The sequence below is a fragment of the Capsella rubella genome, unplaced genomic scaffold (genome assembly GCF_000375325.1).
Source record: "Capsella rubella cultivar Monte Gargano unplaced genomic scaffold, Caprub1_0 scaffold_3, whole genome shotgun sequence".
Classification (NCBI taxonomy): Eukaryota; Viridiplantae; Streptophyta; class Magnoliopsida; order Brassicales; family Brassicaceae; genus Capsella; species Capsella rubella.
The window spans coordinates 8085436-8110094 of NW_006238921.1; the positions used below are offsets into that span (position 1 = coordinate 8085436).

General features: G+C 34.5%; 6 protein-coding genes and 1 long non-coding RNA gene across 9 annotated transcripts; 3 read left to right on the top strand and 4 right to left on the bottom strand.

The window, feature by feature from the left end:
- Positions 1-1678: 1678 nt before the first annotated feature.
- Positions 1679-2344, bottom strand: LOC17893363 (60S ribosomal protein L27-2). Its single transcript, XM_006298731.2, has one exon. It carries the CDS (start codon positions 2304-2306, stop codon positions 1899-1901), a length of 408 nt encoding a protein of 135 aa, XP_006298793.1. The 5' UTR covers positions 2307-2344; the 3' UTR covers positions 1679-1898.
- A 1113-nt stretch (positions 2345-3457) lies between these two features.
- LOC111831683 lies at positions 3458-4186 on the bottom strand. Its single transcript, XR_002834797.1, has 2 exons — positions 3910-4186; positions 3458-3776 (listed from the first exon to the last, which is right to left on the bottom strand). It is a non-coding gene; the product is annotated as an uncharacterized LOC111831683 (long non-coding RNA).
- A 2384-nt stretch (positions 4187-6570) lies between these two features.
- LOC17891402 (cysteine-rich and transmembrane domain-containing protein PCC1) lies at positions 6571-7421 on the bottom strand. Of its 2 annotated transcripts, none has more exons than XM_023786635.1 (3): positions 7331-7421; positions 7020-7158; positions 6571-6847 (listed from the first exon to the last, which is right to left on the bottom strand). In XM_023786635.1, the coding sequence occupies exons 1-3, from the start codon at positions 7359-7361 to the stop codon at positions 6784-6786; spliced, it is 234 nt and encodes a 77-aa protein (XP_023642403.1). In that variant the 5' UTR covers positions 7362-7421; the 3' UTR covers positions 6571-6783. The 2 variants fall into 2 exon arrangements, with proteins under 2 accessions (XP_023642403.1, XP_023642402.1); XM_023786634.1 differs by having other exon boundaries at positions 7020-7185.
- A 558-nt stretch (positions 7422-7979) lies between these two features.
- Positions 7980-9343, bottom strand: LOC17891811 (cysteine-rich and transmembrane domain-containing protein PCC1). Its single transcript, XM_006298988.2, has 3 exons — positions 9201-9343; positions 8976-9117; positions 7980-8224 (listed from the first exon to the last, which is right to left on the bottom strand). The coding sequence occupies exons 1-3, from the start codon at positions 9229-9231 to the stop codon at positions 8179-8181; spliced, it is 219 nt and encodes a 72-aa protein (XP_006299050.1). The 5' UTR covers positions 9232-9343; the 3' UTR covers positions 7980-8178.
- A 3283-nt stretch (positions 9344-12626) lies between these two features.
- LOC17890855 (UDP-glycosyltransferase 82A1) lies at positions 12627-15004 on the top strand. The gene is made up of 3 exons (XM_006299066.2): positions 12627-13347; positions 13935-14596; positions 14735-15004. The coding sequence occupies exons 1-3, from the start codon at positions 12882-12884 to the stop codon at positions 14996-14998; spliced, it is 1392 nt and encodes a 463-aa protein (XP_006299128.1). The 5' UTR covers positions 12627-12881; the 3' UTR covers positions 14999-15004.
- A 692-nt stretch (positions 15005-15696) lies between these two features.
- On the top strand, positions 15697-18508 carry LOC17891819 (OTU domain-containing protein DDB_G0284757). 2 transcript variants are annotated; one of them, XM_006298359.2, is made up of 10 exons: positions 15697-15964; positions 16265-16502; positions 16626-16699; positions 16893-16947; positions 17042-17116; positions 17498-17571; positions 17656-17704; positions 17910-17994; positions 18086-18142; positions 18243-18508. In XM_006298359.2, the coding sequence occupies exons 2-10, from the start codon at positions 16293-16295 to the stop codon at positions 18299-18301; spliced, it is 738 nt and encodes a 245-aa protein (XP_006298421.1). In that variant the 5' UTR covers positions 15697-15964; positions 16265-16292; the 3' UTR covers positions 18302-18508. The 2 variants fall into 2 exon arrangements, with proteins under 2 accessions (XP_006298421.1, XP_023641873.1); XM_023786105.1 differs by having other exon boundaries at positions 18258-18508.
- A 634-nt stretch (positions 18509-19142) lies between these two features.
- LOC17891706 (protein PAT1 homolog 1) lies at positions 19143-23368 on the top strand. The gene is made up of 5 exons (XM_006296961.2): positions 19143-19570; positions 19992-20149; positions 20245-20301; positions 20553-20628; positions 21029-23368. The coding sequence occupies exons 1-5, from the start codon at positions 19516-19518 to the stop codon at positions 23035-23037; spliced, it is 2355 nt and encodes a 784-aa protein (XP_006297023.1). The 5' UTR covers positions 19143-19515; the 3' UTR covers positions 23038-23368.
- Positions 23369-24659: the final 1291 nt, after the last annotated feature.

The following is a 24659-nucleotide window of genomic DNA, read 5'->3' on the forward strand; positions in this document are numbered from 1 at the left end:
AAATCTAAATCTCTTGTTTTGGGTTAAACTTGTTTTTGTGGTTAAATCGGTTTTTAATTTGAGGACTAAAGTGATAATTTAAGTAAAGTGTAAGGTCTGATACGATGATAACTGACTTTATGTGGGGTTTCTTTTAATTTTTGTCCTTTCAAACATGATTTTGGGTATAAAAAAAATATATACTAGAGGTGATATTTTGTTTTTGTTTTTTGGTCTTATCACAAAATTTATTAAATTAAACTTAATAATAAATTTCATAAATTAATGGAACTTTTGTGGACGTCTCTATAATTTTAGTTATTAGCTATAAATTGGTACTTAACTTTTTTAGATAAAAAAAAAATTTACTACATTTGAATTTTTTTTTTTAAACAATCTATAACTAATAGATTTTTAATTCAATTATTATTTTTAGCTATATAGCTTTCTCTGTAAAGGAACAAAAGTATTGTTGACAAAGATAAAATTTGTCCTTGTTCTACATCTTATTAGTACATCTATCTTTTGTTCCTTTACAGAAAAGTCATAAGCAATGGATTAATGTTGAGCCAAATGTTAAGATAATATCATAGTGACGAATATGAAGTGAGTACACAACCTTTTTAGTGTTGTGATATACTTAGTAATGTCATTTTCGAAATCGATTGCACTAAGCTAAAAAAAGCAACTGATACAAGGGCAGGTCAGTTCCTTCGTATGCAGTAAACTCCTTAACACATCTTTGAGGAGTTGAGGTTATGTAATTGATTAAACTATCAACAACAATCTAGTCATTTTTTGCCACACTCACAAAAAAACATTTAACAAAAATATCTCATCTCAGAGAAGATACATATAATTACAGGCTTTATAAAGATATGTAATGCAGTGTTTTGATCAGGAATAAGCTCATTCATAGTGCATTTGATTTCAGATTCAAGCACACTGACAATATTCCAGCAAGCAGTCCTAGTCGCAAGGAATGAATGAATGAATCTGAGGGGAGGCTAGTTACAAGATGAGCAGCTTTTTAAATTGGCTCATGACAGAGAAGATTCAACGCTTAAAGGTATAACGGAGGCATTGAGCTCAGAAGGGGCTTTGATGAGAGTCAAAATTTCTAATTTTCGCGTTGATGAAGAGATTAAAAACAGTTGGTATTTTATACACTGCATCTTTTGATATGATTGCTGTAAGAGATTCCTACAAAGTCACTAACTTTGTTTTGGTATTTTACCTTGGAAATTCGTTATGAATAAGAGAATGAGAGTAGTTGGTATACAGTTTTTCAACTGAGTCGCATAAATTTTGTCCAAGGAGATTTGGTCCAAGGAGATTTGGTCGAACTTAAGTGTACAGTCACAGCTACCTAGCTTACTTCTCTACATAACATGGCAGCTCCACTACACACACTACACACACTCATAACCATCTCCTAACTTACTTTATATTCACCCATCCTAACCATCTCTATGTTCTTGTGCGGCTATTTGGGTAAAACACTCTCTATTTAGAACACAATAGGATCAACCTGAAATCGAGAGTGACAACTCAAACATGCTTCTACAGACTATGTATACAGAAACTACAAACAATGCCATTACTGCTTAAGTACACAAGAAGAACCTAAGACTATTCTTGATTCGATTGAAGGAAACTGATCATCAGAGAAACCCATTTCAATACTTACTCCACACTCTAGAAACTGGAAACAAGATTTGACAATCTTAAACAACATTTCCACATTCAGTGACGATGAAGGCATCAATAAAACAAATGATCATAAGCAAAAAAGACAAAATCCAGCTTCAATTCAAACCAAAACGTCTCAACACCACCATGATCCACATTCATTTCTAGAACTAAAGCAAAATGTAGTAAATTATAAATCCGATAAAAGATAAAATCTCAAAGGTTCTTCAGAACCTGAGCTTGGTGAAGAACCACCTATTCTTCCCAGTCTTGAAACGCTCCTCGAGCTTAGCCTTAGCTTCCTTAAGAGCAGTCACCTTCTTATCCTTGCTCTGAAGAGCATCGATGGTCGCGACTTCCTTCAGATCCACATCGAGCGTGTAACGAGTAGGCATCAGATGCTGGTAATTCACGAGCTTGATGAAACACTTGACACGAGACTTCTTCGCCGTCTTCTTCGCTGAGTCCTTGCGGATGACTTTGCTCGGGTACTTCTTCAGTCCGACGACGAGACAGTGTCCGTAATGGCGGCCGCTGTTTCCGTCGTCGAAGGATTTGATGATCACTGCCTTCTTTCCGGCGTAACGCCCTTGGAGGAGGATCACGGCCTTGTTCTGCTTCAGAAACTTCACCATTGTTTCGGGTCTTTCTCACACACCGCAGAGAAGAAACCCTAATTTAAGAGATGGTTATCACTATATAGTATGGCTGAGCCAAAACCCTAATTTGATCATTTCTACATCAGATTCGGCCCATTTTCAATGAGCTGATCTAAAAGGCCCATATAACTTTCTGAAATCATTTTAAGGCCCTGAAGCCAGCAAATTCGCAAATATTTTTGAACACCAGTTTATATGTTTTTCTTTAAACCATTTAATATGTTTTTTTTTTAAAAACTTTACAACCGAATTTTAGTTTTGTTTCACAATTAACCGAAGTTTATTTTTTTTACTTGTTCTTTTATTATTAACATCCTAAATTATATATCATTTGATTTTGCTGTCGTACTTTATTTTTTTCTACTAGATTTTTGTTTGTGGGAATTTTTTTCTACTATATTAATAACTTGTGTTGACGTTTCAGGATTTTTTTTTTACAAAAATTAAATTATAAAAACTTTGTTGGTGTTAGTCGTTAGTATATTTTATTCTTATAGTGATTTGATTAAATAATATATTTTAAATATTAATTCAATATCGAACTTTGTCTCAGTATTTAGACATTGACTAAGCATTGTAGGTTTGCTAATAACTTTAAGCAATATTTAAAATAATCTAATATCAGAGGTCAAATTCTAAGTTTGTTTTATTTAATTAATTTTGAAATATATGGTTTTAGTGTGTAAATTGTAATGTATATATCTACTTCAAACAAAACACTTCGGAGAGATTTAATTTGGACTAGCAAAATTATATATATATATACTGTATATATATATCTACTTCAAACAAAACATTTCGAAGATCATATATACAACGAGCAATCCAATTGAAAAACATATTGAAATCCGAGAGCCTCCGCATGTAGAGAGTAGAGATGACTGAGTAGATTGAAATTTTGCATATCCAACATGTAATATTTGGCCATGCATAGAGCAGTCTCTTATTATATAGCTTCCATGATATTACGAAAAGAAAAAAAAAATGAAAGAAATTAAAAGACATGTTTGACTTCTACCTGATACATAATAATATATTTGGATATGTAGTCATAACTACTGCATGGCGATTAGATCCACATGCGCAAGGATCATTGAATCTTGATTGGAAGCAAGACAATTGAAAAAAAGAACAATCAAAGTCTCAAACACAGTTTTTAAACACAAATACACATTACAAATGAGATCATTGATCACTTTCAACAAGTGAAGCAAATAAACTTTTTATATAAAAAAAACTTGCAACATGGGAGTACCCTTATATATATGGTTTACAAACGGATTATAAAAACCACATATATTTTGATGAGGATCGTATTGACGGATCTTCTACAACGTGTTGTTTTTTTCTGGTTTGGTTAACGACTTCGATCAGTCTCATCATCACGAACACCACGTGAAAAAACAGAGAAATGCCTTTCCCATATAACGGCAAAAGGTGGAACAACTGTAGACAAAACAGTTCATTATAAAGAAAGAATTGAACGCCAGATCAATATATACATTGCATTATGAAATTAACGCAACTAAACTATAAACATGCATGTATAAAAGAAGAAAATATATATATATATAAGTACCCTGATGATTCTCTGTTTTCTTCGCCGTTGCCATTGGACTTAGTCTCGGGCTGATTCATTTTGATTTGAGGAGTTGCTGAATGAGCAAGTGGGAATTATGAAGAGGAGAGGGTGTTGTGATTCTAAGGTTAAGGACGACGGATATATATATATATATATATATAGTTAGGAATTTTTTGAAGTAAGCTCTAAATAAAAGAAAGAAAAGTCAATATTTTTATGGGATTGAATTACAATGAAAACATCTAAGGTCACGGACAACTCACCGGAGTGACCTACCTTAGCCGAGGAGAGAGCGACACCGATGGTAGAGAGATTAGAGTGAGAAATGGACGGAAGCGTTTACAACACATATATTACAGAAGACCCTTATCTCTCGAATCAAGTCTCTGAAGCAACAGCCAAATGGTTTCATGCAGAGATGGCTTTCGTCACGTACATGACGTCATCTCAATTATTTTGTTCATGAATCTATCTTTTAGCACCTCTTCAACACTCGGCTGTGTTTTTTTCTTGTATTTTCTTTAACCTCTTTTTGATGATTAATTGATTTAACATTCCATAAAATAAATAAATATGGTGAGAAGGGACACTTATTTCTGTGTGTTTAAGTTTAAGAGCTCAAGTTCTTTCTAAAGAGTGTAATGCGAGGTGGACATGGAAATGGTTGCGGGCGACGGCGGATCTAAGGGAAAATTTTGTATCTAGGACACTAATCATAGTTAGCCAATGAGTTTTTTTTTGTTGTTTTCAGTAACAAAAACCATCAAAGGGAAATAACAAATGCGTCCCTTCGCCGACATCCGATAAAATTGGAAAAATAACGAATGCTTTAGAAAGAAAAGAATGAAAAATATTGCAGAAAAAGGGTACTGAACTCAGTTACCAGAGTGTATCATATGACACTTTAAAACAATTGAACTAAGAGACATTATTGTAAACTAATCAATTGAAGAATTTTTAAAAGTGAGTATTGGGCACGTGCCTTACCCATTTCTATAGATCTACCACTGGTTGTGAGTTTTCTAAAGATAGGCATACACGATTCTTATCCTTTGTGGTTGTTAGTACGGTTGTGCTATGTTTCGTTTATAGTCCAAATTAATCACATGTATAGAAAAGTTAATGATCTCACATATGGATTAGTTAATTATGTGTTTTCTTTACCATTTGATTTTGTTATTTTAATGTTTTGACATTGTTAGTTTGCAAGTTGTTATATAATGTAAATGGGGCTGCATACCCACAAAATATCCGTTTCTAGTTTTTTATTTTATTTGAATAAATTGTAGAAGACATTATCTCCTATCTCTAACCCAAAAGAAAGAAAGAAAAAAAACATATCGCGGACAACTCACTGGATCAGAGTGACCTACCGTAGCCGAAGAGAGTGACATCGATGGTTGAGACAAAAACATCTGACTCATGGACAACTCACCGGAGTGACCTACCTTAGCCAAGGAGAGCGACACCGATGGTTGAGATGACAGTGAGAAATGGACGGAAGCATTTTTAACACATATATCAAAAGACCCTTATCTATCGAATCATGTCTCTGAAGCAACCTTTGGTGAATAACAGCCGAATGGTTTCATGCAGAGATATATAGCTTTCGTCACGTATGTGACGTAATTAATATCATTTTATTATTGTGTGTTCATGAATCTGTCTTTTAACACCTCTTCAACACTCGTTGTGTTTTTTTTTTTGTATTCCTTTACATAACATGTTTTGATTATTAATTAATTTAAGATTTCTTAGTAAATAAATTAAAAGGTGAGAAAGGGAGTATTTCAATTATTATGTGAGTTTTTCTTCTTGTTATTAACACAAAGTTCGATAGTATTTCTCTAGTTTAATTAAGCTCAAGTTCTTTCTAAGGAATGTAATGCGATATTACGTAGCTAAAGAAGCTATATATTTCCTTTAGGAAATATGCTCATTAACACTCATTATTATTTTCCTTTGTGCAATTAATTAAAGATCAAAACACTCATTTTCACTCTAAAACATTTTAATTAATCATTTGTGGGGAAATTTCACTAATGATGATGTTTAAATAAAAATGTATTAGTCATTTTTTTTTTTGTATTTATGAGATAGAATACAAATTATTTTTCAAGATTAATTTTTAATAATATTTTAATAATATTGATTTTTTTGTTACAATAAGGATATTATTTGTAGACTTTAATTAATATTAAAGGGTTATCTTAGAAATTAAGAACAAATAAAAATATATAATACATTTAAATAAAAAAATAAATTTATTATTTTATACTTTAGAGTAAGAAATAGAGTAACTATATATTGAAATAAACCTATATTCTAATTTAAGAGATTTCTATAGTTGAAGTAAAATTTGTAAAGCGAAACACAGCCATGACCCATCTCACTATTGTTAAGACATCCTCATTATTGTCAAATATTTTCAAAATCGTACAGCAATATTAATTTGTATGAAATCGTTAGTTCCGAAATCAATGAGTTTTTTTTTTTTTTTTTTTTTTAAGGTTTAGGGATTCTCTTCCGAAGTTAAGGAGTCCCATGCAAGGATCATTACGTACGAGTTTACTTTTCATTCCTTTTTTGGTTGTTACGAGAGGTACACGTATGAGAGTAGCTAATTTTTTTTTTCCTTTGATTTATATAGAAACAAAATACACAAAAAAAAAAAACATTACAGATATATGTAAAACTTGCAAATAAACTTTAAACAATACAACGTGAGACTCCTTACAAACGGATTAAACAATAAAATACGTACATATAATATCTTGAGACTTGGAAGACTCTAAGTCAAGATAATATATTATATTGATGGATCTTCTATAAGTGCTTTTTTTTTCCTGGTTTGGTCAAGCGACTTCGGTCTCATGTTGCCGCGTCGTCTCCGCAGCAGCAACCCCAAAGCGTAGACAAACTACAGCAAAAAGAACTGTAGACAGACAGATCATTAGGAAAGAAAGTTGAACGCCGGATGAATATATTGCAAAAATAATTAGTAATTGCCGGGTAATTAAATTAGAGCCGAAGTATAAACATATTATATATAGTATATATATAATTAAGAGAGTAAATAAAATGAAATGTATAATATATATATATACCTTCCTTTTTGCACTGCGCTGTCTAGGGCTTCTGCGTTCGGAACGCCCCTGGAAGTTGTTTCCACTGGTCCTGCCGGAGGGTCACCAACCATCGGTTCTCTAGTCGGGTAACCAATCGGCGGCGGACTCGTGTAGGGACCTGATGAAGTATGTAAAGGTTTTTCCACTGTGCCCAAAAAGATTATATAATTTGTGTACGTTTTGTATGTAGAATAACGTAACTGATCATAATTATATTTATAAAAAAAAATTGTATATATGTCGGACAATATTTGATCATGACTTTAGAAAATAGTTGAAGAATTACGTACCGGAAAAGGAATTGTTTTCGGATTGATCCATTCTGATTAGAGGAGTTGAGGAATGAGCAAGTGAGAATTATGAAGACGAGAGAGTGTTGTGTGGTTCTACATATAAGGACGTCGCGTATATATATAGAGTTAGGGTATGCTCAAAATAAAAGAAATTAAAGAAAAGTCAATATTATTATTGAACAATAAAAACAGCCAACTCACGGACAACTCACCGGAGTGACCTACCTTAGCCGAGGAGAGAGCGACACCGACGGTTGAGATGAGAGAGAGGAACACATACTACACAAAACCCTTATCTCTCGAATCATGTCTCTGAAGCAACATTTGGTTAATAACACCCGAATGGTTTCATGCAGAGATATATAGCTTTCGTCACGTACATGACGTACACGTACGTGACGTAATCTCAATTCTTTTGTTCATGAATCTGTCTCTCAAATTCGAGTTCATGAGCTAGTTCGTATTCACTAAAATTCGCTTATATAATTTATGATCTAAATTAAGCTCGATCATATAATTTATTAAATAATTTAAAAAAACAGAATTCGTGCTCATGAAAGAATGAGCTGAGTTGAGCCAACTCGCGAGCTAACGGCTCATTTTTAAATCCTTTTAAGTGTAACTGATGGTTCGATCATTCAATGAATCCATTCGACAAACCAATATCACTTAATATAAAACATAAAACATAACAACAAATAATAACCATCCACAGAGCGTATTAGTTCCATACAAAGAGTACGTAACAGCCGACGAAAAAAAAAGAGAGTACGTAACATAATTAACTAGCATCAAATATAATTTATTACAGCAATAATTTGCATGAAAACGTCAATACCGAAGTCTCAGAAGCATGCGTCCAGAACACAGCAGCAGCATATGGCAGCACAACTGCCAATAGACATTAGACAAGACCACAGATCATGTTAACCGTTAGTACCAAGTTTATATAAAGGATATATGGGTTTACTATATTTAAAAGGGCATCGTAACAATTTATCGAAAAAAAAAAAGTATTTTAGCAACGTACGTAAAACACCATGATTTAAATCATGTTAATTGGTTGTTCATTTGGGGAGAAAAATAACAAATTTTAAGCCGGCTCTGAAGTTCAATAGTAATTTTTATCTTTTGTCAATGAAGGAGAAAAAAAAGTAAGTGAAGGGTGAATTTTTTAAAAAAAATAAACAAAAAAAAAAAATGCCAATAATGCACCAAATTTTGCTAGAAAACACCATATTTTAAATTGAATCCCAACTAAAATGTTGAAAAGAAAAAAAAACTATAAAATGTTGACCCGTTTTTATTTTTCCAAGCACTCTATTTCACAATTCTCAATTCTCATTCTACCAAAAAAAAACACAAAAAAATAATGCATTTCAAACCAATAGTTCGAGTCGAAAATATTAGAGATACTTCATAACTTTTTTAAAAAATATCACACGGAAGTCTCAAAAATTATTGCCTGATATGACGAGTATAAAGAATATTATCACATGAAAAAAAAAAAAAAAAAAAAATCTATTATAGAGATAGATCATTTAAAAATAAGAGCTGTGTATGAACATCTTGCAACACGTATAGTAAGAACCATATCTATCTATAGAGAAGAGAGTACGTTAAAATGAAAGAGAAAACATACCATCCTTTCCAAAACCCATCGCCCTTAGACTTAGTCTCCATCGCTGCGGCCGGAGGATCACCAACCATCGTATCTCTGGTCGGATAACCAATCGGCGGTGGACTTGTGTACGCTCCCAAAGACGTTTGTGAAGGCTTTTCCACTGTGACCAAAAATATTAATTATAGTCAGAAATAGAATATAATTGCATCGATTTTTGATTTATAAGAGTAGCTTAAGAATTACCGGAGAAGTGATTCTGCTCGGATTGATTCATTCTGAGTTAGCGAGACAAGTGAGGAGCTGATTAGGGTTATGAAGATGACAAGAAGTCAGTGTTGTGGCTACGATTTAAAGAAGGCGAATATTATCTAAGCTTTGTTATAAAGAATAATTATAAGAGAGGTTTGGTGATGGATATATATAAATAGAGAGGTTATGAAGATGCGGACGACAAAAGCAGGTATTGACTTCTAATTAAGATTATTGGAGTGGTTGAGTTCAATTAAGTACGCTATATATGAAACTGTATCATGGTATTTTATAGAACTTTATGATTTGTATATATCTACGAACATACAAGTAGCTACAATTTTAATATGCATGCATACGTATATATGGAAAAGTAATTAGTGTCTTTTTATATTTTGAGTGAGATATATACAGGTAATGCAATATGTAATTTATAATTTCATCAAATTAATGTTAATAACTCCCTTAATAAAACCAAATATATATAATTCAATAGTTTATGTCTTTGACAACCAAGTACACACGTTGTGTTAGAAGTTTGAACATAAACGAATAATCAAATTTGGCATGGTCCTTAAAGTTAAGGCGTCGTCAACTTATTTGAATTTTTTTAAAAAAAATCAGTTTTCACTTATATAGTGTTAAGTTATATTCACTATATTATTATAATCTTCAATGCTACATTGCTATTAGAGCTCAATATCGATTTCTTAACGTCATACGTTGATTAGCATTCGTAATGGAGTTGGTTGAATTATCATCTACTATATCTTATATATAGTTAACATCTCCTATTAATTTTAAAATAGTTTTGTATTATACTATAATAGTCGCTAGTTAATTAGGATGCCATTTCTCTAAAATAATTTCTTTCTTTGCCCAATTCACCAAAAAAAAAAGAGCTACTTGCCCAAGTGTTATGAGCTTCTTAATATTGAATATAAACATAATGAACTATTTAAATAAATTTGAGAATATTATAATGTGTTTATAAATAGGGGATTGGACCACAGAAGCACTATATTCGCATTTTCTTGACATTTTTTAGGTGCCGTGATACTTGAATTATATACATGCACCACACTGTTTTAAAATTTCTTTCCCATTCTATAAAGGAGTTCGAATCTAATCCAAAAATTTATTACAATAGAAGAAAAATGTTAGTAAAACATATGCGTCACCTTATTTATGGTGGATTTGAAAGTTGAAAGTAACATTATTCTATGGCTTTCTTGCTTCTCACTAATTATTTGTCAATTATATATCCAAAAAATTATCACATGATTTATGGTTTTTTCTAAAATATGTACTTTACCTGATTTGATTATCGTTGGGATGAATTTTCAAACACAATATTCTTTTCACTAAAAGTAATTATTCTTGCTTTGTTCATATGAAATCAAATCAATCAAAGAAATACTATAAAAAAGGAGTATTAATTAATTTACCTCTAAATGTTTTTTTATCATTTGTCAATATAATGAGAAACTGTGATATATCTCCTAAGACAACGATTAAGATTCTTATTTTTAATTTATAAATACCATAAATACAAAGATAAATGAATGGGAAAATAGTTTAAACTGTGATATATTAAACCATAAATACAAAGATAAATTAATGGTTAATTTAACCTTTTACCAAAAAAAAAAAAATAAATAAATTAATTAATGGGAAAATAGTTTGTAAATTTGGGGAAATAGATGAGAATCAATCTCCAACAAAACGACTAATCGTACAAATCTCGGGCTGCTTTTCAAAACGTATTGGTTTGGCAATACTTACCTAACATTTTGATTCGTTCACATGAACTTAATTATTCAGATTAAAAAAAAAAAGACTTAAGTTTTATTTTGAACATCTGCATGGGGCCAAATAATTTTTTTGCATATAACAATGGTTTTTAATTTATCGAATATACAATCAAAACACATTAACATATAAATATGGATCGGTATGAAACCGCGTGGGAGAGTCTTTAAAGATTCAGGAGTGCAAGTTGCAATATATAGTGGTAATTAATTAGCCTAATTGATCCTAATAATGAAAACTGCAACTTGCAATATATGTTGGTACCTTGATCCTCTATTATGGATCGATCTCCTTCTTCAACGGCGTCCCGATCTTTAATCCAGCTAATCAACTGTTAAACTCTGTTCTTTTTATTATTTAAGAAACATTTAATATGCTTCCTTAACTAGTTTTGCTTCTAGACCATTGATTAGCGTTTAAAAACTATGATATAATAGTAATTGTGTATCCTCATATCCCACATATATTGATCTAAACATCTAACATCTAACTGTACGTTTAATGAACCCTGATCGAGCAGATTCGGTCGGTGGTAAGGCAAACTCATTAATTAGATCACCGACGAGGATTAGCTTAATTTCCAACGTGCGGGAAGCGAAACCCATTACCATATATATGGTAAGGTGCACTAGCCTTAAAATATTTTCAAGATTTCCTCATCTTCTTGTTGTAACTTGTTTTAAAGTATCCATATAAAACTGTTTAAGCTAGAGTTTGTAATTCATTATTAACAAGACTAATTAATAGAAAGTAAACCGGCCTAACTAGATGCAACAAATGTATTCGCCTCAAAACATATTCCTTTTGATTTTTTTTTAAAATGTTTTTATATAATTTTGCTCTAGGTTAATCAGCTGCAAACCTTAGCTTAATGCCTCAATCCATGATATGGGCGACAAGAATTACACGGACGGTCTATTAATGGTGTGGTTCACAATTCATTCAACACCAGAAAACTTTTTTTTTTTATGTTTAACTTCTGAAATCACTTCTATTTGAGATTAAGAAAAGATATGCGTTTAATTTATTGTAAAATTATTCAAAGTTGAATAAAAATTTACATTCAATTTTTTTTTTTTTTTAATATCTAGGGTTTGCACGAAATTTTATGTTTTAGTATAAATGTGAATACTAACTAGCTAAACTAATTAGCAAGATCCGACATTTTGTTTGGAATCTTTTTTTGGGATCGCTGGTACCAACATGTCCTTCAGTACGTACTTGTCTAACTTTTCGAGGATTATTGATCAACCACGATCGAGTCATTGACTTCATGCGACTATTGACTATAATTGACGTTACTTAATGTTCTGTTTTATATTGTATTTAAGTGCATGATTAACATTTGCTACAATTGCATTTTTCAATTTTTAAGCAGCCACCGTATCCTGTTACAGCAAATTACCAGTTCACATTATCTACGTGTGTGTGTGCATAGATACATGTGGTCCATAGTCCATACTATCAAATTTTCGATCACGTACGATATCATTCTTCTTTATTAAATAAGCTAGAATGATCACTGCACAAGTAACGGCTCAACAACTGTATTAGAGAAATGAGAAAGCAGTTTCTTTACGATATTATTGTCCTTTGAGTCACCTTTTTATAATATTTACATGCATATATTATATAGTCTAAAACTATATGGGTAGTCATATATATTTACAAGAATCTACGGAGTGGCAGATAAGTCGATCAATATAGCACATGCATGATATGCAGAATAGATTAATAATAATAATAATAATAATCTTCCTATCAATTCGTCTCCCTTGTTATAATAACCCGAATTCGTATATAACATAAGCAAACTATCAAACGAAAACTAAAAAAATAAAGGAAGAGGAGAAAAAAAAAGATATGAAAGTAACAAAAAAGCGTAAGATAATATTCATCCCTTACCCGGCGCAAGGCCACGTCACTCCGATGCTCCACCTCGCATCAGCCTTCCTCAGCCGTGGATTCTCCCCTGTCGTTATGACTCCCGAGTCTATCCACCGTCGGATCTCAACTACTAACGAGGATCTTGGGATCACGTTCTTGCCCTTATATGACGGTCAAGATCGTCCGGACGCACCTCCTTCGGACTTCTTTTCGATAGAGAACTCGATGGAGAACCTCATGCCTTCTCAGCTCGAACGGCTCCTACTAGATAAAGATTTAGGTGTGGCTTGTGTTGTGGTTGATCTGTTGGCTTCGTGGGCTATAAGAGTGGCTGATCAGTGTGGAGTTCCCGTCGCCGGATTCTGGCCGGTGATGTTTGCTGCTTACCGTTTGATCCAAACCATACCGGAGCTAGTACGGACAGGCATAGTTTCCCGAAAAGGTAATTTGCATTATCTTAAGTTATACATTGTCGTTATAATATGATCACGGTAAGTAATCTATAGTCACACATCACAGTTTATCTCATGCATGTAATGCAGTATATATATTAACAATTCTGTACCCACTAGCTAGAAACCCATCTACGCGTGTCCGTATATAATTTAGTATGTACGTATAGTAGTTTTTCTTTTATTAAAGAAAGTATGTAAAGTTGATGTAAGCAAAGTTAGCAAACAATATCTCTAATGATTTATATATGCTAATAATTCCAACTGAATGGACCAAACAATGTTTATCTCGTGGCATTTTCGTGGTGAATGAACTCAATTATCATATCTAATATAATATGTATTTGGTATTTTGGATATATCGATCAAGTTTTTGGGCACACGAAACATATTAGCCTGTTACAGAATGGGATAAATGGAACATGTTCGTCATTTGAGTGGTGGGAAGTGAGAACCATGAGTCTTACTAGAACGATAAAGAACAGTCGTCATCACCACCAATTTGACATTTCTTTTTTCAGATTTGTGGTTACTAATTAAATTGTTGCAATATTACAATTGTAACATTGGTGTATAGGTTGTCCTCGTCAACCAGAGAAGCCACTAGTCCTGCCGGAGCAACCAGTACTTCTATCTGCAGAAGATCTACCATGGCTCATCGGAACTCCCAAAGCTCAAAAAAGACGATTCAAATTCTGGCAAAGAACACTAGAAAGAACAAAAGGTCTTCGCTGGATCTTGGTAAACTCATTCAAAGACGAATATGATGGTTTCAACTATCAAAAAACACCTTACAAGTTGTTTAAAGATTTCCACAAAGAAAACAATTGTCAAACTCCTCAAATTTTACAAGTCGGTCCTTTGCATTATTACCAAGCAGAAACAAGTAATATAGCTATAACGAAGACTAGTTTATGGGAAGCGGACATATCTTGTATTGGTTGGCTTCAAGAACAAAACCCGAACTCAGTCATTTATATCTCATTTGGGAGTTGGGTTTCTCCGATAGGAGAATCAAATATTAGAATGTTGGCATTGGCACTGGAAGCGTCAGGTAGACCATTCCTTTGGGCGCTAAACCGAGTGTGGCAAGAAGGTCTTCCACCAGGGTTTGTGCATAGAGTCACCATTGCCAAGAACCAAGGAAGGATCGTCTCTTGGGCTCCGCAGCTTGAAGTTCTTAGAAACGACTCTGTGGGGTGTTACGTGACTCATTGTGGCTGGAACTCGACCATGGAGGTACTAATTGATATAAATTGACATATATATCACTAGTAAAATGTAACATGTATTATATGATTTTGGTACCTAGCTACTATATATATATACACACACTAAATACTGTATGTTACTCTAATTATGATTCATTGGTTGTAGGCGGTGGCAAGTTCTCGGAGGCTACTATGTTATCCGGTGGCCGGAGACCAGTTTGTAAACTGTAAATACATCGTGGACGTGTGGAAGATTGGGATGAGGATGAGCGGGTTTGGTGAGAAAGAGGTTGAAGATGGGCTAAGGAAAGTAATGGAGGATCAAGACATGGGTGAGAGATTGAAGAAGTTGAAAGACAAAGCAATGGGGAATGAAGCTCGTTTGTCTTCGGAAAGGAACTTCATTCTTTTTAAAGATGAGATCAAATAGACGTGAGCGAGGAGTCACGTAATGTTATATGAATGTTTTCACTTCAAAAAAAGCTGAAGCTCGTGAAAATGTAAAGTATGTTCAATTCAAACAACTTGATTCAATGATGGTTTTGATTCAACGATACTTTAAACGTTTTAAATCTTAATACTTATATGAAGCCTAACATTAACTAATACATTTGACCCTAGTGACCTTTTAATTGGAGAGCCATTAGTATTATCCAGCCATCACATATAAGATTAGTTAATTAAGTTGATATGGTCTTTATATGATGCACGCATGTCAATCATCTTTAAAGTTGAATTAAAAGTAGTTGACAAAATTAAAAGAAAAATTGTGGTCTTGGGCAAAGTTTTCCTCACACGGCTTTTACGAATCATTAATTAATAGATTTGATAGGATTGTAGTACATTATTTATAAGTTCTCGCACAAAATAAAATAAAATAAAACAATGTATTAAAATACAAAATAAAACAATTCTACGATTTATAAGTAGCATTTAGATTAAAACAACAATTCTACTATTATTATTTTTATAAACTTTTTGAGTCGTTTATTTTTGCAGAAAATTACACTAATAATATTTATTAGTTCTCACACAAAATAAAAATAAAGGATTAACTGAAAATAATTAAAAAACGACACGCAAAAATTGATGACGTTTTGTTTGACCGCCAAAGAAGAAGAAGAAAAATGAAGTCTTGAGGAAATCTCAGGAAGAAGAAAACATCTCAGAGAGAGACCGACGAAAGAATCCATTTTTACCTTTTCTTTTCTTTTCTTTTTTTTGTTCTAATCGGAAAAAGGAACTTTTTTTTGTTTAGCTTCTTTCGTCGCTCAAGTTTCACTTAGGTGTCTGTTTCTTATCTTCCACGATTTCTCTCCTCTCCTCTCCTCTCTTGCTTTGGCTGATCGATTTGGGATAAATTGAGTTTGCCAAATCAAGCATCCCGATTTCGTTGGTAATTTTCTGAAAATTTGGTTTTGCACAGGTTTAATGGTTTCAAGATCGTTGGTTGGAATTGAGATTGTTTTTGGCTTTCGTTTTCAATTTGGGTTTTGATTTGAATGAAATGAGTGTGATCTTTGATCTGGGTTTCTGTGATTTTGTGTAATTGAATCCAAAGCTTCCATCTTTCGTTACGGATTCAACATTTTAGGTGATATCAACAGTTGTACCTTTTGGATTTGGTTGGTTAATGGTTATTTGACAGCTTGTGCCATTTAAACTGATCAGAGATACTATTTTTATTTCTTCGTAGGTTGTATTTAGTATAGGATCCAAATACTATGGATGTAAATAATGTGAATCCATTTGCGAGTACAAGTGCAAATGCAAGAGCAAGCGGTAGTACAAGTGCGAGCTCTAACTCGAGTTTTAGTAGCAGTGTGGCGGATACAGATGATGATCAAACCATTGCACGTATACTAGCTGAAGATGAGAGCCTAAGGAGAGAAGGCAAGCTTGGGAAAAGACTATCTCATTTGGATTCTATCCCAGTATGATAAGCTTCTTTTGCGTAATCTTCGTATATATCAGCTTGAATGCTTGCTTTCATTGTTTATATTAGAGCCTATTAGTGACAAAGTATTTGAGTATCTTGTGGAATTTCGTGTTGGCAGCACACTCCTCGGGTTAACAGGGAAATACCTGATATAAATGATGCAACATTAGACCATGAGCTGCTCTCTGGGAGGTTCTTATCTTTAATTCGACGATTCCTTTATGTCTTCCTTGACTGTATTGTTCATTTGATGCTGAATTAGATTGTTCATATGCCAAACGCCTTAGATGGAAAATCTAGTTGCTGTGAATCGAAATATCTCTAAACCACTGGTATTGAACTTTCAGTCTAAATCATATAAGATGGTCTCTTTTTTTTTGTCCAGGTTGGCTACATATGGGTTAGCTGAATTACAAATGGAGGGAGATGGAAATTGTCAGGTACGTCGGTTGGAATATCTATTTAGACCTTCTGTGCACTCTTTAAAAGATTTTGTATTGATTTGATTTGTCATATGTGATACTTGTTTGCCAGTTTCGCGCTTTAGCAGACCAGCTTTTTCGCAATGCAGATTATCATAAGCATGTAAGGAAGCATGTTGTAAAGCAGGTATTGTCTGAGAACCATAGAGAAACTCTGTTGCTTGTTCACAAACTTATAGATTTTTCCTGAGAAGAATGTCGAACTCGTTAGTCATTGCCTTCAAGTTTGAATGTGTTGAGTTGTATCTACTGGCTTTATTCGTAAACTTTTGCTTTCTGAGAATCCCCCAGAAAAATCACTCAAGCTGTAAATCTTGTCTCTGGTCACTTGGTTTTTCAGCTTTTAGAACGTATTCCTTGGCTTTAGCAATATGCATTTCCTGAAAATATTCAGATTCACCAATTTCCTTAGTTGCTAACTCTTCTGAACTTGGTTTCTCGAAAACTTGGCCACATACTACTTGGTAGTTTACCGCCATTATTCTGACTTAGCATGTGCATTTTTCAGTTAAAACAACAACGGAAATTATATGAAGAATATGTGCCAATGAAGTACAGACATTACACCAGGAAGATGAAAAAGTGAGACATCTTTGTTTTGTGTCAGTGAGTGATATATTATTCTGTGATTCATTCTTTTTGCTGATAAATTTTGGATGTTACTAGGTTGGGTGAATGGGGAGATCATGTCACTCTTCAAGCTGCTGCAGATCGAGTAAGTTGTAAAAGAAATACCATCTTTTTTTTTTGAGTTTACTATTAGACTACAATAGTTAAATAAACACACCTTAAAGATCAGATCTCCTATTGAGCAAGCAACTGTATCTTGAGGAATTATTGCAAAATTTAACCTTTTATAAGCTCACATTTCATTCGTTTTTTTACTTGAATCACTGGCTGCTGACCCAGCATTACTGTAGTTCGAAGCCAAGATATGCTTAGTCACATCCTTTCGAGATCAATCCTACATTGAGATACTTCCTCATAACAAGAACCCTCTCAGAGGTACAAAGCCTCACTTTCTTCCTTTTACGCTCTAAGCCAACTCTATACTCGGTCTCAACCTTCTTGTTTGAATCTTTTCCTTGTTCTGCAGAGGCTTGGCTTAGCTTCTGGAGCGAAGTGCATTACAATTCGCTATACGCCAATGGAGGTAAAACTCAGTTTTCTGCATTCAACACTGCTTATTAAGTCATTAATATCATCATCATTCACTAATTATCTCCATGGCTTCTGAATCTCAATCTGAGTAGTTCTTGCTCTTCCAGATGTACCAACAAGAAAACCCAGAAGGAAGCATTGGCTCTTCTAGGATTGGAATATAAGTTCATCTCCATATGTATAATGTAAAACAACCTTCCCTCAGATTCGTGTGTGAAGTTTGCTATAACCTTACTTTGTTGTATGCTTGATTGCTTATCATTGGTTCTCTTTCAACACCTTGGTTGTAAAACAATGAATAAACATATATAGATTTATATTTCTTTTAATAATAATAATAATCATTACTATTGACTTTATTCATAACGAAAATACAACTAACATCAAACATTTGCATCATTGATAAAGATGGTCGAATTGGGAATAAAGATTCATAATTTTTTTAAAAAATGGACCATAATGAGATCAATTTGAACCGACCGGGATGAAATACAATCACATGGACCAAAGTAAACGTGTCGTTGAGTTATATAATAATATTGATAATATATATTTAGTCTTTTGGATTTTTAAATTTTATATGGTTGAGTTTGGAACAAGTAAAGTAATGATGGGTCTTAAACCTCAAGAATAAAAGAATCAGTTGGATCGGACACAACAAAGCTTCACTTTTTATTTTTCTTTTTGACTCCTACAAAGCATCATTTAGGCAGTGGATGTAGTAAAGTTAAACAATTTTCTAAAAAATTAATTATTCACCAATGTATTGGGAAATCAAATTTAAAAATCTTGAGATATTTTAATTTTCTTATAAGTAATTAATAGATGTTGGATTATGTAACCATTTAAGACTACTATATTTTATAAAGTAACAAAATTGGAAAAAAAAAGGTGGAAAAAAATAAAAGTTTTGGTATTTTTTATGGGTTTGGGGCAAGGTCAGGTCATGTGTCGATGTTACACACGGCGAAGGGAAACAGAACACGAAAAATAAAGGCCATTGCTTTCTTCTTCTTCCTTCCCTTCTTCATTCCTCTCTCTCTCTCTCTCTTTTTTATCGCGGAGAGAAGAGATTTAGATTTCTCTTTCAAGTTTGTTTTTGTTTTTTTTATTATCCCTTCTTCAAATTGGAAAACCCTAGAAGCAAATCTCTCTGCTGAGTCTTTTTACTTACCGCCTCAAGTTTCTCAATTTTGTTGTTGTGCTTTTAAATCTCTCATCTTCCTTTACAAAGCACCCATCTGAAACCCTAAGGGGGAAAAGGGAGCAGCGGAAGAGAGAGGGTTCTCTTATGTCCTCTTGTTCTCTTGCTTCTGTCAATTCCTAAAGCTTTTTGTCGAAACCTTTTTTGTTTGGTTGTTGATCATGGAGAGATCCGATTCCAGGGATTTGTACAACTTTGTTCGTGCTTCCTCCTTAGGTCAGTTCTCTTCTCCCAAATGATGATGTTTTCTTTCTTCTCTTTGTGAATTTTGCTGCTTAGCTTAATTTGGATCCGGTTTTGTCTGTTGCTTGGTTCGTGTAAGCACTTAAAGGAAGGATATTTATGCTAAATTGTGATTGTGTGCTGTATGATTTAGGTCACTGAGCTATATATGTTGTTTGGGATTTATGGGTTTGCTTATTTTTTGTTGTTGTGCTCCAATGTACAAATGATAAACCAGTTTGAATACGAAAAAACTTATCTTTAGAGATTTTTAATCATGTGAACGTTGTTCTTGTTCCTATATTGTTGTTATCCCTGTAATTGGAAAAGTTCATATTTTAATGGTCATGAGGGCTGAACTTAACTCTTGTGTTTGTGGTATTGGGTTCTGAAGCAGCTGTTTTTGTATCTGCAGATAAAAACAGTACACTCTTTGATGCATCACAATATGAGTTTTTTGGTCAAAATCTGGACGAAATGGAGATAGGAGGGGGTCTTGACGATGATGGAGTGATCGCTCCTGTTCTTGGACTTACTGATGATGATGAGTATCACTTGTTTGATAAAGGAGAGGTAACATGCTTTCTCTGTTTGAAAGCTAACATCTTGATAATGCATGTAGGAACAAATGGTTGAAGATGTCTTACTAATATACATGTTGATTCCAGGGTGCAGGTTTAGGATCACTATCTGACATGGATGATCTTGCCACAACTTTTGCAAAGGTTAGCATAATTATTATTTACAAACACTATGATTACAATCTTAATATCTCAATTACCATGTCATGGTCGCATGTGATCATTATCTTCTTTTTACTCCTGACAAGCTAACAAAAGTAACTGCTTCCTCCAAATAAGAGCCAAGAGTATAATTGTTTTGTCATCTAATGCATGTACCTTTCAATTTTTTCCCCCAGTTTTTTGTTTTTACTTTTTGTCAGTGATTTTTAATCTACCTATTCACTTTTGTGTAGATAAACAGAGTTGTTCCCGGACCCAAACACCCTGGAGTTATTGGTGATAGAGGATCAGGATCCTTTTCAAGAGAGAGTGAGTTGAAATCTTAACTTGGTTTTACTGTATTGGTATTGGTATTTGTGTTATTTAGGCTGGTATATTTCTTGTTTTTCAGTTTTCCTTTCTTCTTCCTGTCTTTTTTTTTGACGAAGCTGGCCACTGAGCTTGAGTAATCAGTAGTATTTAAGTCAGTATAGCTATTATTAAATCCTTTCTGAGTCCACATATTGTGAGCTGGTCCGTTTTATTGAGGTGAAGGGTTGCATTGTAGAGATAAGTTGTGTTAATTGAAGAAATCCTGTGGTTTTTGTCTTGGTATTGTGGTCATTTTAAATTGCAAATTCAGTACTTTTTTCATCTGAAGTACCGAATTCCCCGTTCGAGCTATTATTTCCACGATTAGGTTTTTCTGACTGAACTCTATGTGTGATAGGTTCTTCTGCTACCGAATGGACACATGATGCTGAGCTCACAAGCTGGTTGGACGATCAAGATGAAGAAGCTAAGAGATGGTCCTCACAGCCACAATCATTTGCTCATCAAAAACCTTTGTACAGGACATCCTCCTATCCTCAGCAGCAACCACAACTGCAGCACTACAATAGTGAACCAATAATTTTACCAGAATCAAATTTTACCTCATTTCCGCCGCCTGGTAGCAGATCTCCGCAGGCTTCACCTGGAAATCTCCATCGTGCTCCTTCCCTTCCTGGTGGCTCTCAGTTGACCTATTCTGCACCTTCACCGCTGTCAAATTCTAATTTTCATCTTTCAGGATTGTCACAAGGGCCCCAGTATGGTGGTAATTTGGCTAGATATGCCTCGTGCGGTCCTACACTTGGTAACATGGTGCAACCTCATTGGGTCACTGATCCGGGTCTTCTGCACGGAGATCATTCTGGTTTACTACATAGTCTGGTGCAACAACAGCATCAACAATTGCCTCCTCGAAATGCTCTTATGTCGCATCATTTGCTCGCCCTCCAGCAGAGACAATCATATGCTCAACTTGCGGCACTACAGTCCCAACTGTATAGTTCCTATCCTTCGCCATCCCGTAAAGTCCCTTTTGGAGTTAGTGAAGTTAGGGAGCACAAACATAAGTCATCTCATAGAAGTCGAAAGAATAGAGGCCTCTCTCAACAGGCATCAGACGCAGCTAGTCAGAAAAGTGAAAGTGGACTGCAGTTTAGATCAAAACACATGACTTCAGAAGAAATAGAGAGTATTCTCAAAATGCAGCATTCCAATTCACACAGCAATGATCCTTATGTCAATGACTATTACCACCAAGCTAGGCTTGCCAAGAAGTCTCCCGGATCTAAAGCAGTCTCTCACTTCTATCCTTCTCAGTTGAAGGACCACCAGCCTAAGTCTCGTAATAGTAGTTCTGAACAGCATCCACAGGTTCATGTAGATGCTCTTGGAAAGATTACACTTCCTTTTGTCCGTAGGCCACATGCCTTGCTCGAAGTTGACTCTTCTCCTGGTTTTAGCGATGGAAGTGGGGATCATAAGGGCTCAGGAAAACATTTGGAACAGGAACCTCTTGTTGCAGCTAGGGTTATGATTGAAGATGCTCTTGGAGTTCTTATTGACATAGTTGATATTGACAGGGCTCTCCAAAACACAAGACCTCAGGATGGAGGTGCCCAGATCAAGAGAAAGCGGCAGATCCTGCTAGAAGGATTAGCGACAGCACTTCAACTTGCTGATCCGTTCAGCAAATCCGGTCAGAAATCTGGGATGACTGCTAAGGATGATGTTGTCTTTCTACGTATAGCGACTCTTCCCAAGGGTCGGAAAATGCTTACAAAGTATTTGCAACTTCTAGTTCCAGGTACTGAGATTGCTCGAGTTGTTTGTATGGCTATATTTCGCCACTTGAGATTTCTGTTTGGCGGCCTGCCTTCAGATACTTTAGCAGCAGAGACGATAGCTAAACTTGCCAAAGCAGTCACGGTTTGTGTTCAAGCCATGGACCTCCGAGCACTGAGTGCTTGCCTTGCAGCTGTAGTTTGTTCTTCAGAGCAGCCGCCTCTGCGTCCTATTGGAAGTTCTGCTGGGGATGGTGCTTCAGTTGTCTTAATATCTCTTCTTGAGAGAGCTGCTGAAGTAGTGGTGGTTCCTCGAGTCATGCATGGGAATTCTAATGATGGTCTGTGGAGAGCCTCATTTGATGAATTCTTCAACCTCCTTACCAAATACTGCAGAAGCAAGTATGAGACAATCCGAGGTCAGAACCAAGGTAGTGCAGCGGATGTTTTGGAGCTGGCGATAAAGAGGGAAATGCCCGCTGAGCTGTTACGCGCGAGTCTGCGTCACACCAATGACGACCAAAGGAACTATTTACTAAACTTTGGTCGTAAACCGTCGGCAATTAGTGAGTCGGCGTCTCATGCAAGGGGTGGTCAGATCAACTCTGAGTCTGTGAGGGGTTAATAAAGAAAAGAGAAACCATGGGCTTGGAAGATTCCAGTTCTTGGTTTTGCTAGGCTGTGGATCAAACAGTCAAGGGGGTGTGGTGTGGACTCGGGAAACAAACTTGTAAGTAACCTGATGGTGTAGGGAAACTTTTCACAAGGGTTTCAGGTGATAAGTGCTTTTAGATTCTGCTCTTCTTCTTCTTCTTCTTCTTCTTCTTTTTTTTTATAACTTTGAACCCTTTAATTTTCCGTATTTCTTTAATGGTGGACAAATGCAAATTCTGCTTGGTTGTGTATTTATGATGATGAGAAAGAATGTGAAACAATGGAGTAGTAGGTTATCGGAAGAAGAGAGATCTTCCGAAGGGAGCCATATTTTGGTGCTCTAGTAGTTAGGGAACGAAATAGGGAAGTTTAGTAGTTTGGTAAGGATATATTAGTGTTGTTGTATAGAATGATGATGAACCTTTGTCCGGAGAATAGTGATGAGACTGGAGCTAAAGAACACAATAGGTGCTAATCCTCTTCGATTAACAGGTTTAGGTCTGGAAAGCAGCTGGGAAAGGGATTTTAGAAGTATGTTCTCTGATCTGTTATTTTCTCTTAACACTATGTCGTGTAATAGTAATAGGAACACGAAAACCCCTCTTTTTGAACGCTCTTGGATTTCACCTCTCTCGTTGGTTATTTCAAGATTTTCATGTTCTAGGCTTATCTACTTTTTGTGATGAGCTTGAGCCTTGAGAGTACAATGCTAAGGTCCAACTTAGTATAGAATCTTTGGTTTGACCAGTGATGATTATTTGGAATCATATTGGAATTGGTTTTCTCATTTTTGATTAAAGCCGTATATAAATTAGATAGTACTACAAAATTTATGTAATGGTGAATGAACTACTTGAATTCACACTATCTTGTAGGCCTGGGCGTTCGGATATCGGATCGGGTTCGGTTCGGATTTTTCGGTTTTCGGATTTTTTGGATATTGATTCTAATATCCATTCGGATATTTATAAAATTCGGTTCGGTTTTGGTTTGGATATTTCGGATTTCGGTTCAGTTTGGATATAATTGTGATAATTACATTTTAACCAAAATTTATTGGATTCGGTTTTATTCGGATATTTTTAAATCCAATTATTCTCAAATAATCCATGCTATCCAAGTATATATAAAAAATAGAAATGAGGTAAATGACAAGTTCAAAGAACCAACTAACATAATACCATACCAATATATAAAAGTGAAGCATAAAACTGTGTCGATGCATAAGAGCTTTAAATAAACCAAACTAAACCATAAATTCCTAATGAAAAAGTAGCAAAATTCAGTAACATCCTAAAATCAATTAAAAATAACTTCTAATCCGATATGCGGTAAACGTATATATCATAAAGATATTAAAGTATATATTATAAGTTCGGTTATATATGGATATCTATTGGATATCGGTTCGGATCGGGTTTAATCCGATATCCAAAAATAATGAAAGCTAACAACCGATCGGTTATTTTTCCAATATCGGTTCGGTTTTAATCCAATTTTTTCGGTTCGGTTCGGTTCGGATTTTCGGATTCGGATTTTATGCCCAGGCCTACTATCTTGTGCAGCTCAATGCTTGCATTTTCTTATTTTGTA

Coding starts and splice junctions, on each gene's coding strand:
- LOC17893363 (XM_006298731.2), bottom strand. CDS start 2,306: ATGGTGAAGTTTCTGAAGCAGAACAAGGCCGTGATCCTCCTCCAAGGG.
- LOC17891402 (XM_023786634.1), bottom strand. CDS start 7,361: ATGGATCAATCCGAAAACAATTCCTTTTCCG. Junction 7,186..7,330: donor CGAAAACAATTCCTTTTCCG/GTACGTAATTCT, acceptor TTTTGGGCACAG/TGGAAAAACCTTTACATACT. Junction 6,848..7,019: donor AGCGCAGTGCAAAAAGGAAG/GTATATATATAT, acceptor GTCTGTCTACAG/TTCTTTTTGCTGTAGTTTGT.
- LOC17891811 (XM_006298988.2), bottom strand. CDS start 9,231: ATGAATCAATCCGAGCAGAATCACTTCTCCG. Junction 9,118..9,200: donor CGAGCAGAATCACTTCTCCG/GTAATTCTTAAG, acceptor TTTTGGTCACAG/TGGAAAAGCCTTCACAAACG. Junction 8,225..8,975: donor GATGGGTTTTGGAAAGGATG/GTATGTTTTCTC, acceptor GTCTATTGGCAG/TTGTGCTGCCATATGCTGCT.
- LOC17890855 (XM_006299066.2), top strand. CDS start 12,882: ATGAAAGTAACAAAAAAGCGTAAGATAATATTCATCCCTTACCCGGCG. Junction 13,348..13,934: donor AGGCATAGTTTCCCGAAAAG/GTAATTTGCATT, acceptor ATTGGTGTATAG/GTTGTCCTCGTCAACCAGAG. Junction 14,597..14,734: donor GCTGGAACTCGACCATGGAG/GTACTAATTGAT, acceptor CATTGGTTGTAG/GCGGTGGCAAGTTCTCGGAG.
- LOC17891819 (XM_006298359.2), top strand. CDS start 16,293: ATGGATGTAAATAATGTGAATCCATTTGCGAGTACAAGTGCAAATGCA. Junction 16,948..17,041: donor AGGGAGATGGAAATTGTCAG/GTACGTCGGTTG, acceptor CTTGTTTGCCAG/TTTCGCGCTTTAGCAGACCA. Junction 17,995..18,085: donor TAACAAGAACCCTCTCAGAG/GTACAAAGCCTC, acceptor CTTGTTCTGCAG/AGGCTTGGCTTAGCTTCTGG.
- LOC17891706 (XM_006296961.2), top strand. CDS start 19,516: ATGGAGAGATCCGATTCCAGGGATTTGTACAACTTTGTTCGTGCTTCC. Junction 20,150..20,244: donor ACTTGTTTGATAAAGGAGAG/GTAACATGCTTT, acceptor TGTTGATTCCAG/GGTGCAGGTTTAGGATCACT. Junction 20,629..21,028: donor AGGATCCTTTTCAAGAGAGA/GTGAGTTGAAAT, acceptor TATGTGTGATAG/GTTCTTCTGCTACCGAATGG.